This window comes from Mastigoproctus giganteus, chromosome 14, assembly GCF_048544385.1.
Source record: "Mastigoproctus giganteus isolate SK-2022 chromosome 14, ASM4854438v1, whole genome shotgun sequence".
Lineage (NCBI taxonomy): Eukaryota > Metazoa > Arthropoda > Arachnida > Uropygi > Thelyphonidae > Mastigoproctus > Mastigoproctus giganteus.
In genome coordinates, this window is record NC_143588.1 from 34,441,557 (window position 1) to 34,454,726 (window position 13,170).

Genomic DNA, 13,170 nt, shown 5'->3' on the forward strand with positions numbered 1-13,170 from the left:
TTCAAGTAATATTTTCTCCATGTAAAAAATCTCAACAATTTTTTTCTGCAATTTGTTTCGTATTTAAGTCGACATTGAATGGATAAGAAATATATTGAACAATGTAGCTGTTGTTAATGACCTTGCATATTTGCAAAATGATCAATTTTTTTTTCTTTGAGATCCTTAACGATTTCCAAAAATTGATATTTATATGCAGAAATGCTACTAATCATGTCACTAATTCCAAATTCAGATCACTTAATTTACTTGTAAAATCTGCCAAAAGAGCCAGATCACACAACCACTCTATCTTTTGGCTGCTGATAATCATCTCCTCCCCTTTGATGAACAATATTTTTTTAATTTCATTCAGAAAATTTCAAAATCTCTGTAGAAACTTACTCCAACTCAGCCACCTCACATCTTTGTGTAATATCAGATCTGGTTCATTTTCATCGAGGTGCATTTTGAAATGTCTCCTTTGAAGAGTTTGTCCTCTGATGGAATTCACAATTTTGAAAGCTATGTCCATAACACTTTTAGTATTTAATCTTTTGCCAGCTGACACTTGTTGGTGGATGATACAGTGGTAACTTAAAAAATCTGGGAAGTCATCATCTTGGCACAATGCGATGAATCCGTCATTGTATTAGCTCCATCTGTTGTTATTGATATGAGCTTAAATGGTGGTAATTTATTTCAATAAAATTTTTGAATGCATTAAATATATCAAGACCTCTAGTTCTTTCTTTTAACGAAACCATACCCAGCAGTTCTTCTCCTCTAGTGGCAGAATCATCGAAAACCATACAAAGAAAAACGAGCAATTGAGCTGTATCATTGATGCCTGTTATTCATCCAGTTGTAAAGAAAAGGAGACACAATTAGTAATATGAACACGTAATTGCTCCCTCACATTTTTAATAATTTTTTCAATGCATCGTATCACAGTATTTCAAGATATTTGCAGATCTTGAAGAGCACTTTTAATTTCATTTTTGTTCTTAACATTTTTGAAAAGAGGATCTGTTATTCCTAAAAATGCGTCTTTGATGAATTGACCATCAGAAAATGGTTTGCATTTTTTTTTTTCAAGAAGATGACTCACTTTAAATGATGCTGCAATTACTGCTGTAGATTGTAAATTAGGTGTCATGAAGAAATTTTGTTGTGCGAATCTGAATTTAAGTTTTTTTAATTTATTTTTTTCTAAGGTCACTATTAGGCAGAAAATCTGATTGGTATTTACCATGAAGTGTTGAAGTGCCTTTCTAAATTTCCTATTTTGGGTATAGCCACGGAAGCATTGCAAATAAAACATTAACATTTTTCTTTTATCATTACAAAAAAGTATTCTAGTTCCCACTCTTGATGAAAATTATACGTTTTACTCTTTTTTTGTAGTATTCATTTTAAATCAAAGGGTATTAAATTAAAGTATATAGTACTGTCCAGTTATTAATATTAAGTAAGCTAAATAAGAATTCAACATTATGCTCTCCACAACATAACTGCGTGAATTTTCGCAAAAGGCCCTAGCTAGCTGCGCGGCAACAAGAGTAGTCACGTGGTTCAACAGATTTGTAATAAGCATATGTAGTGGGGCATAATAATAATAACATTTAGATTTTGACTAATATATTTTTTATATATATTTAAAATTCGTCGTGATTGACCGAAATCAAAGCTGCGATCGACTTGTTTGCCACCCCTGATCTAGACAATCTACAGTAATAGTTAAGACACAGCATGGGTTTGTTAAAGGGAGGTCTTGTCTGACCAATTTGATTGGATAATATGATGTGGTCACAAAGGAACTGAATGCCAAAAGTAATTTTGATACATATACTTGGATTTCAGGAAAGCTTTTTATACTGTTGCACATGGAAGACTGCTGTACAAATTGGAGAGGGATGGTTGAGTGGGAGATGACAGAGAGTGATAATCAATGGACACTGCTCTTCATGGACAAATGTTATTAGTGGAGTTCTCCAGAGCTCGGTGTTGGGCCCATTGTTGTTTTGTATATTTATCAGCGATATTGATGAAGGTATATCAGGTTGAATGCCCAAGTTTGCAGATGATACCAAGGTTGGCAGGGTTGTTAAAGATGGCAAAGACAGTATGCTATTTCATATGGATCTAGATAAGTTATGCAAGTGGACTGAAAAGTGGCAACTGAAGTTTAACAGTCACAAATGCAAAGTACTGCATGTGGGTAGCAATAACCAAAGAGAAAGGTGCCAACTGTGTGGTACTATACTCAGAGAAGTGGAAAGTGAAAAAGACTTGGGAGGTAATTGTGCAGTCAAATATGAAGTTCACTGAGCAGTGCAGAGGGGCTGCCAGGACAGGTCATGGAGTCTTGTCAATGATATATAGGAATTTTGCTAGCAGGTACAGGGAGGTATTTAAGGTGACATGACTGTCAATGACAGTTGCAGTTAAGCAAAGATTTTTTGTGGTAGGATGCTAATTATCCCATTATACAAGGAAGTGGTCAGGCCACACCTAGAGTACTGTGTACAGGTCTGGAGGCCTCATTTTAGGAAGGATGTAGATTTGCTAGAACGATAAAAAGAAGGGCAACAAGATTGGTGAGGGGAACAAATAGGTGCTCTTACCAAGAAAAGCTTATGTTCTGCAAATTGCAGCGCCTGAAGAGTAGCCACCTGCGAGGTGATCTGATTGAGGTGTATAATTAATTCCTTTATTGAAACAACCACTGTTGCTAACAGTGGTTGTTTCAATACAGGTGATCTTAATATGATTGAACAATTGTATTGTTTGCTGTTTACATTAGATAGGGTTGGTCATTGTTAGAGGGGTCTTAGCATCCTACCACAAAAAAATCTTTGCTTAACTGCAACTGTCATTGACAGTCATGTCACCTTAAATATCTAAAGGACGAATCTCAATTAGCGCAGTCTGCTCTGCATTCAGAAACTCAATAACACATCACCTCTCACATGCACTGTTGAAACTTGCTAAAAAATTGATAGCAATGTTTCAATTTTTTCATAGGCAATAATCTTTTTAACATCACACAAGTAGGTTCATTAACTGGTAAGATTCATTAATTAGTTTTCAAGTTGTCCTCGTGCTTTGCTAGTAATGTCAAAAGAATTTTTACAGATGCCCTTATTGTTTCAGTGCCAACTTATTTGAAAATTGCAATAGAATTTTATTCTAAAATGCTTAAAAAATAGGGCATAAATTAATTTTTGACACAATTTATATAAAATGTTAAAAATGAAATGTTTTCTCTTTTTTTTTTTTTTTTTTTTTTTTTTTTTTTAGCTAAATTTCAGGTAATTCATTTAATTGCTGTGAGGGACCTTAGAAACGTTTTCAAGATAAATCTTTGTACACTTTCTAATGATTGTCATATTTTGTAAATGCAGACCCCGATTCTCAAACTTCAGCCTAACGAAAACTGCCCTACATGGTTTAGCATATGGGCTCACATCCGGTGAGTATCGGCTTGGCACACCCAGGGTCATGAGCTGGATATCATCATTCTTCTTTTTCTTGGTGGTTTCTTTCTATTTCTAACTCTTGTTCCCTCCCTCCCTCTCTCTCTCTCTCTCTCTCTCTCTCTCTCTCTCTCTCTCTCTCTCAGGGTAATTCAGAATTTTTTTTTTTTTTTTTTAACTGGTGTGGCATAAGCCTTAGGCTTCCTTGCACTATATGGCTAATAATAATTAGCATTAGTAGTGGCATATGATGCAAGAAAGCAATCTTATATTGCATCAGCCAAAAAAAAAAAAAAAAAAAAAAAACCCTTCCCATTTCACCCATCCATTCACTCCAAATGTTTGTTTAGTTCTGCCTTGATCTTATTTAAGTTGTTAACCTCCACTACAACAGATGGACATTGGTTCCAACTATTAACCAACTGCTGGCTAAAGGCAAATTTCAACACATCTGTTCAATTGGCTTTTCTCAGTTTGAATTTATGTCCCCTTAGGTGAGTAATCTAAACAAGAAGAAGAAACCCATCGGCATTTAGTTTACTCAAACCATTCAAGGCCTTATACACCTCAATTAGATCACATTGCAGGTGTCCAGATGCTGCAATTTGCAGAACTTAAGCCTTTCCTGGTAACAACAACCCTTTATTCCAATCACCAATCTCATTGCCCTTCTCTGTACTTGTTCCAGCACCTCTATCCTGCCTAAAATGAGGCCACCAGCCCTGTATTCAGTAATCAAGATGTAGCCTGACTATTGGCCTTATACAAGAGGACAATCATATCCCTGCTAGCAAAATTCCTTTATATCATTGACAAGACACCATGAGCTATGCTTGCAGCCTGTCTGCACTGATCAGAAAACTTCATATCTGACTACACAATTACCCTAGTTCTTTTTATTTTTCACTACGATAAGTGTAGTACTACCCAGTTGGTACTCTGGGGGTTACTACTTTACATTTCTCAATTATATAAACTTCAGCTGCCACCTCACAGCCCATCTGCTCAACTTTTCTACATTCTATTGCTGCAGTGTACTATTGTTACTGTCATTAACAACCCTGCCAACCTTCACATCGTATTCAAACTTAGACATTAACCCTGATCAATATTATTGATAAATACAGAAAACAATAACGGGCCCAACACCGAACCCTGGGGCACTCCACTAATAACATTAGTCCAAGAAGAGAAATCTCCATTGATTACCACTCTCTGTCTTCTCCCGCTCAATCGTCCTTTTCTCAATTGTAGCAACTTGTCCTTAATGCCATACTGGTCCAATTTTTACAGTAGTCTTCCATGTGCAACAGAATCAAATGCTTTCCTAATATCCAAGTATATGATATCAAAATTATTTTTTGCATCAACGTCTACATCATACTATCCATTCAAATGTGTCTGAACAATAACTGCAGTCTTGTGTGGATGATCCTGCATTGCTTCTTTAACGAGTAACTCCATTATTTTCCCTGGAACAGAAGTTAAACTAACAGGTATGTAATTTCTCATTTTACCCTTTGATCCCCCTTTGTGAATTGGGAACACGTTTGCAAATCTACAGTCCATGGCGTTGTGGAGCAGATATCATCTTTTAAGGGCACAAAAGGTGATATAATTGTACACGTTGGCACTAATGATATCAAGAGTAGAAGACCGGCAGAATTACTTAACAAGTACAGGTCACTGTTGAAAAAAAAGCTGTGAAATAGGGTTGAATTTGAAAGTGTCTGCAATTCTGCCCAGACACGATAGGAGGGAGTATATGATGAGAGCCTTGTCAATCAATTCGGCCCTGGAAAGATTGTGCAAGGCTCAAGGGGTAGAATTTTTTTCAGCCTGGACTGTACTTGTTAACAGGAGAGATTGCTTCTACAGGGATGGGATACACTTAAATAGAAAGGGTGCAAGAATATTTGCTGATGCTATCGAGGCAATGTTAGATGGGTCGGAAAACTGCTAGCTTGGGGGAGACAAAGACGAACAGATTAACAGTAGCCACTGGCAGAGGTGAAAGAGATTCTTGCACTGCTTCTATTGGAATGAGCAGAAGCCTGAAAAACAAGAATCAGGATATTTCAGAGACTGCTGGGAGTCATTGCAGTACAAGTAAACACATGGGTTGTGTTAGGGTAGCTAAGAATAGAAATAGGTGCATGTATAGTTGCGTGTACACCAATGCTAGAAGTTTGGTAAATAAATTTGATGAATTTGAGGTATTGCTCAAAACATCAAAGGCAGATATTGTTGGGATATCAGAGACGTGGTGTCACACAGATATAAGGAATGCAGAACTGGAATTTGGGGAGTACAACGTCTACAGAAAGGATAGACTGGATAGGAAGGGAGAAGGGGTTATGCTATTAGTTAAGAAATACATAAAATCCAAGGAAGCGAAGCCAATCGCTGGACAGTGCAGTCGAGTCAGTTTGGTGTGACATAAGCATTGGGAGATAAAAATTGAGAGTAGGAGTGTGTTGTAGGCCTAATGACTCTGCTCAGTATAATAAGAAACTGTACAGGGAAATACAGTGGGGCAGTAAATCAGAGAGCCTTATAATGGGGGATTTAAATTTCCCAGATATTGACTGGAATTTGTGGGTTGGTCACTCACACACTAGCAAGGCTTTTGTGGATTTATTGGATGATTGTTTTCTACATCAGCATGTTTGGGAGGCAATTAGAGGGAGGAATACTCTTGATTTGATTATCAGCAGTGATTCTTCATGCATTAAGAATCTGCAGATAAATGAACCACTAGGTGGCAGTGATCACAGTGTGCTGAAGTGGGATTTACTCAAAGAGGTAACTACCATTAGGAGTAAAGGGAAGGGTTATTGCTTTCATAAAGGCGACTACGATGGACTGAGACAGTATTTAAATTCTATAGTGGGACCAACTGATGATGTTACCAACAGCAAATGCAAAATGGGAAGCATTCAAAGAACTTATCTTGAAAGCTACTAGGCTTTACTTACCAACTAAGAAATATTGTTCAAGGTTTAGGCCTAAATGGATGTCAGATGAACTAATGAGGCATATGGCAGAGAAGAAACATGCATGGGATACATACAAATTAACACATGACACAGAAGCCTATGATAGATACAAGTTGATCTGTAACCAAGTTACCAAGGAGGTTAGGCAGGTGAAGGCAGATTACGAGAAATCTTTGGCAAGGGATGCAAAGAAAAACAGCAAAGAGTTCTTTACTTATGTAAATTCTAGAAGGAAGGGGATGAATCAGATTGGTCCACTTGATATCGATGGGTCAACTGTTGATGATCTTGCTCAGGTAGCTAACAAACTAAATGAATATTTTGCATTGAATTCACACATGAGGAGTTATTTAGCGAGGGGAAAGCCAGAGGTGTATTCAACTCTGGCAGTAAGCTAGAGAATCTTGTAATAACTGAGAGTAAAGTGGAGGAGAAATTGTTGAAGATAAACACAAGAAAGGCACCTGGGGTGGATGGGATCTATCCAGTTATATTAAAGGAGGCAGCAGAGGAAGTAAGCAAACCCTTAGCCATAATTATGAGAGCTTCCTTGGACTCAGGGGAGGTACCCACAGACTGGAGATGTGCAAATGTGACCCCAATTCACAAAGGAGGATCAAAGGCTGACACAAGTAATTATAGACCTGTGAGTTTAACTTCTGTTCCAGGAAAATTAATGGAGGCACTAGTTAAAGAAGCACTGCAGGATCATTTAGACAAGACTTCAGTTATAGCTCGGACACAGCATGGTTTTGTTAAGGGGAAGTCTTGCCTGACCAATTTGATTGGATACTATGATGCAGTCACAAAGGAACTGGATGCAGGGAATAACTTTGATATTATATACTTGGATCTTATAAAGGCTTTTGATACTGTTGCACATGGAAGACTGTTGCACAAATTGGAGCAGTGTGGCATTGGAGGCAAATTGCTGCTGTGGATAAAGGGGTGGCTGAGGGGGAGAAGACAGAGTGGTAATCAATGGACACTGCTCGTCGTGGATTAATGTTATTAGTGGAGTCCCTCAGGGCTCAGTGTTGGGTCCATTATTGTTTTTTTTATTTATAAATGATATTGATGATGGTATATCAAGCTTAATGTCGAAGTTTGCAGACGATACAAAGGTAGGCAGGGTTGTCAAGGACACTATGCTGCTGCAACCGGATCTGGAAAGGTTGAGTAGATGGGCTGAGAGGTGGCAAATGAAGTTTAACATTGACAAATGTAAAGTACTACATATGGGAAACAGCAACCCCAGAGCAACGTATCAACTCTGTGGTACTACACTGACAGTGGTAGAGAATGAAAGGGACCTGGGGGTGGTTGTGCAGGCAGATATGAAGTTCTCTGTGCAGTGCAGACAGGCTGCAAGAGTAGCTCATGGTGTATTGTCAATGATATACAGGAATTTTTCTAGCAGGGATAAGGAGGTGATTATTCCCTTGTATAAGGCAATGGTCAGGCCACACCTAGAGTACTGTATACAGGTCTGGAGGCCTCATTTCAAGAAGGATGTAGAGTTGCTGGAACGAGTACAGAGAAGGGCAACAAGATTAGTGAATGGAACCAAGGGGTGCTCGTACGAAGAAAGGCTTAAGTTTTGCTAATTACAGTGTCTGGAGACTAGGCACCAGCGAGGTGATCTGATAGAGGTGTATAAAGCCTTGAATGGTTTGAACATGCTCAATGCTGATGGGATTCTTCCTCTTGCTCAGAATAATCACCTGAGAGGGCATAAATTCAAATTGAGGAAAGACAGATGTAGGATAGATGTGGGGAAATTTGCCTTTAGCCAGCGGATGGTTGGTTGGTGGAACAGACTTCCATCCCTTGTCATGGAAGTTGATAGCCTAAATAAGTTTAAAGCTCAGCTGGACAAGTATTTTGAATGAACAGAGGGGTGAATTGGAAGTGGGTTTTTTTTTTTTTTTTTGGCTGATGCTGCATAAGCTTGCTTTCTTGCATCAAATGCCTCTACTAATGCATGGAGATCTCCCCTAATCCAGGGAAGCTTTCGTAATTATGGCTAAGGGTTTGCTTACGTCCTTTAATATAACTGGATATATCCCTTCCACCACAAGTGCCTTTCTTATGTTCAATTTCAACAATTCCTCCTCCACTTTGTTCTTGGTTATTACAAAATCATTTTTCTCCCTGCCAGAGTTTGATATGCTACTGGCTTCCACTTCATTACAGACTACCTCGTGTGTGAATGTAGGTGAAAAATACTCATTCAGTTTGTCATCTACCTCAGCAGGTTCATAAACAATCAAACCGTCAATGTTAAGTGGACCAATCTGATTCATCCCCTTCCTTCTAGAGTTTCATAAGCAAAGATTTCTCATAATCTGCCTTTGCTTGCCTAACCTCTTTTATGACTTTATTACAGACTACCTTATATATATATATACCAATGTCTTTTGTGTCATCTGATAATTTATACGTATCCAATACATTTTTCTTGTCTGCCACGAGTCTCGTTAGTTAATCTACCATCCATTTAGGCTTAAACCTTAACAGTAATTCTTAGTTGGTATGGGAAGCCTAGTGGCTTCCTTGAATGCTTCCCATTTTAGAATTTTCTGTTGATAACATTATCAGTTGGTCCCACAGTATAGAACTGTCTGAGACTACTGTAGTCACCTTTATGAAAACAAAAACCCTTCCCTTTTCCCCTGATGGTAGGTTACATCTTTAAGTAAGCCCCCAGATTAGCACACTGTGATCACGGCCACCTAGCAGTACCCTTACTGCAGATTTTTAATGCATGAAGAAACACTGTTGATAATCAGATCAAGAGTATTATGTCCTGGTTGCTCACAAACATGCTAGTGTGCAAGTGATGAAACCAAAAGTTCCAATCTATATCTGGCAAGGTAAAATTCCCCCATTATAAGACAATCTGATTTACTGGCCCACTCTATTTCTCTGCACAACTGCTCATTATACTCATCGGATTCATTAGGCCTATAACACACACCTACTCTCATTTTTCTTTTCCCAGTGCTTATTTCACACCATAACAGACTCAATACTGCATTGTCCACCAACATTAATTGGATGCACTTCCTTAGATTTTGTGTTTCTTACCTAACACTAACCCCTTCTCCCTTCCTATCCTGTCTGTCCTTTCTGTACACATTGTACTCTCCAAATTTGAATTCTGCATTCCTTTAATCTATGTGACACTACTTCTCTGACGTCCCCACAATATCTGCCTTTGATGTTGTGACCAGCACCTCAAATTATCAAATTTGTTTACTAAATTCCTGGCATTGGTGTTCATGCAAGTATACATGCACCTGTTCTTACTCTTAGTTATCCTAACATAGGATAACTAAGGTATATTTACTTGTCCATAATAACTCTCAGAAGGCCTGGAAATCCCCAGCACTTTGCTTTCCAGGCTGCTGCTCATTTCAGAAACAGTGGAAGAATCATTTTCACAGACTAATAGATGAACAGTAGCCTGCAGCTATTATTCATCTATTCGCTGCGAATCCTCCCCGTGCTAGCAGTTTTCTGACGCGCCTAATACTGCCTCGATAACATCAGCTAATATTCTTTCACCCTTTCTATTTAAGTCTATCCCATCCCTGTAGAAGCAGTCTCTCCTGTTAACAAGGACAGACTGGTGAGAAATTTTTTCCCCCGTGAGACTTGCACAGTCTCTCCAGGGCCAAATTGATTGACAGGGCTCTCATCATATGCTCCCTCCTATCGTGTCTGGGCAGAATTGCAGACACTTTCAAATTTAACCCTAACTTGCAACTTTTTCTGAACATTGGCCTTTACTAGTTGAGTAAGTCTGCAGATCTCTTAATGTCATTAGTACCAACGTGAACAACAGTATTACCCTTTGCACCCTTAAAAGATGAAATCTGCTCTACAAAGTCATCAACTTTTACTCCCTTGCAGACATAACCTGTTCCTATTCCACCTATCCTTTTTGCATAATATATTTCCCGTCTCCCTGACAATAGAGTCACTGACAATAACTAGCTCCTGTGGGACCAGTGCATTGTGTCCTGAAATTGCCACTGTATTTCCCGATGCACAAGGGTGAGCTCTGGCATTGAGTTGGACAGCTGAGACTTGATGGGTCCTCTATTTTAATTACCCTTAACTCTCAGAAATGTCCATCAGAATGCTGAGTTGGCACTTAATTTCTTGACACTCTCTGCATCTAGCACACACAAAGACATCCTTCGTGTCTAGATCATGGCCTGTTCCAGAAAGTCCACAAATTGCACATTTGTTTAGGCTATGATGTGTTTGAGAATCACCCCGTTTGGTTCTTCCCCCAAGCCACAGCACCAATGCTTATTTTGTGCTTGTTGCTTTGCTGATATAATCTGGGATATGATTGCCATTTAAATACTATTTAATTGATTAACAATGAAAGGTAATAAGGTTGATAAATTTAATTTACAATACTGCACTAAGCTAATGCAGTGTTACTATGTATTACTCTATCTAGTTATTTATACAGATACTTATTAGATACTATGATTTTATATTCTGTTTATTATTTATTGTTGTCTATAATATTCACTTTGTTCCCCAGGTTTGCATTAAACAGTCTTCAGTAAACTCGATGACATTTATTCTGCATGTATATGCTGATATTGGATAATTGAGAGACAGAATCTACAACTGTAAAAACTGGTATCCCATTAGCGAATAGTAGGAATATCTACTTTCTTTGAAAGAACATGGAGGCCATTGCCAAACATGATTTCAATGCTACAGCTGATGATGAGTTGAGCTTTAGGAAAGGACAAGTGTTAAAAGTAAGTTTGTGTTATTTTTATTTCACTGATGTGAATGTTTTATGAAACTTAAATTACTTTTTTTTTTCTCACTTATAAGCTGTATCTTCATCCATCATTAATTACCAATGAAACCTTTTTTGTTTTATTCATGCCATTGACAAAATAATATAATTTTATAAAAAAAATAATTTTGATATCATATACTTTGATTTTAGGAAAGTTTTTGATACTGTTGCACATGGAAGACTACTGTACAAATTGGACCGGTATGGCATTAAGGGCAAGTTGCTATGATATGATAAAAGGATGGTAGAGTGGGGGAAAAGAGAGAGTGGTAATCAATGGACACTGCTCTTCGTGGACTAATGTTATTAGTGGAGTCCTCCGGTATTCAGTATTGGGCCTATTATTGTTTTCTGTATTTATTAATGATATTGATGAAGGGCCTAATGTCTAAGGTTGGCAGGGTTGTTAATGACGGTAATGATAGTACACTACTGCAACAGGATGTAGAAAAGTTGAGCAGATAGGCTGAGAGGTGGCAACTGAACTTTCACATTTACATGTAAATTACTGCATATGAGTAGTTGTAACCCCGCAGTAATATACCAACTGGGTAGTACTAAACTCAGGGTAGTGGAGAATGAACAGGTCCTGGGGGTAATTGTGCAGTCAGATATGAAGTCTTCTGAGTAGTGCAGACAGCTGCTAGAGTGGGTCATGATGTAATGTCGATGGTATACAGGAATTTTGCTAGCAGGGATAAGGAGGTGATTGCCCCCTTGTATAAGACAATGGTAAAGCCACACATTGATTAGTACAGAGAAGGGCAATGAGAATGTGTACAGAGAAGGGCAATGAAATTGGTGAGGGAAACAAAGGGTTGCTGTTATAAAGAAAGGCTCAACTGCTGCAAATTGCAGCGTCTTGAGACTAGCCACCTGCAAGGTGATCTAATTGAGGTGTATAAGGCCTTGAATGGTTTGAGCAAGCCCAGTGCTGATGAGATTCTTCCTCTTGCTCAGATTACTCATCTGAGGGGACATAAATTCGAATTGAGGAAAAACAATTTTAGAATAGATAGATTTTCGGCGGATACCAGAATAAATAAATAAATTTTCTGTTTATACTCCGGCACGACAACCAAGTCAGTAGAGTGTACAATAAATCGTCAATACAAATATTTATCGTATATAGTAGTCACAGGCTTGAACCCCGGTCCACTCAAGGAACACGTGCTATGCACTCTCGCTCCTGACCACTGGGCTATGTTAGAATAAGCAGCATTAGTCTTCTCCACTTGTGAAACGGTACTCATGCAAAGCAGGGCAATATCTTGGCAACTTGTGAAGGTGGTAAGAATATGAGATATGGATAAACAATGCATTCATACTACTTGGATATTAAAATGATATCAGTGTCGTACCTGTGCATAAACAACCTCTCATACTCTTAGACATTCAGTCAAGAAATATTTTTCAAACAGATTCCCTGCTTTTTTTGCCAGGAAAGACAGTTAGTTTACAGAGAATGATTCAAACAAATTCAGTCTACCATTTTTGTATACATTGTTAATATAATTTATATTGTTATTTGTTAAAAGAAGTGGTTATAATTATATTAAAGTTCAGAGTTTTTAATTTATTTAATCCATGAACTGTGTGTCTCATGACATAGTTTCTAATTTATATTCATTCTTCACTTCTTAATCAATTTTGTTGTTGAAAATAATTTAAAAATAGAAGAAAAACACTTCAACGTTCAGTTATATTTGGTTCCATATACCAAATTTTATATTTTATATCCATTTTATATCAGGTGGTTATGAAATAGGTATCCTTATTCAGGAGACTCTAGTGTCAAAACGGTTATGTATGTATGTATGTATTATATGTGTGGGAGGCTCCTAGAACATAAGTTCAAACTCCGCCTGATTAC

The 13,170-nt window shown here is 37.9% G+C and overlaps 1 protein-coding gene across 3 annotated transcripts in view; it reads left to right on the plus strand.

Annotated features, from left to right (window-relative positions):
* Nucleotides 1–13,170, plus strand: part of drk (growth factor receptor-bound protein 2 drk) — a 191,953-nt gene that overhangs the window by 56,971 nt on the left and 121,812 nt on the right. For all 3 annotated transcript variants that reach the window (XM_090389274.1, XM_090389275.1, XM_090389276.1), the window contains exon 3: nucleotides 11,025–11,250. In XM_090389274.1, coding sequence (XP_090245400.1) covers nucleotides 11,173–11,250 — 78 coding nt within the window. In that variant the 5' untranslated portion in view covers nucleotides 11,025–11,172. The remainder of the gene's footprint in view (nucleotides 1–11,024; nucleotides 11,251–13,170) is intronic.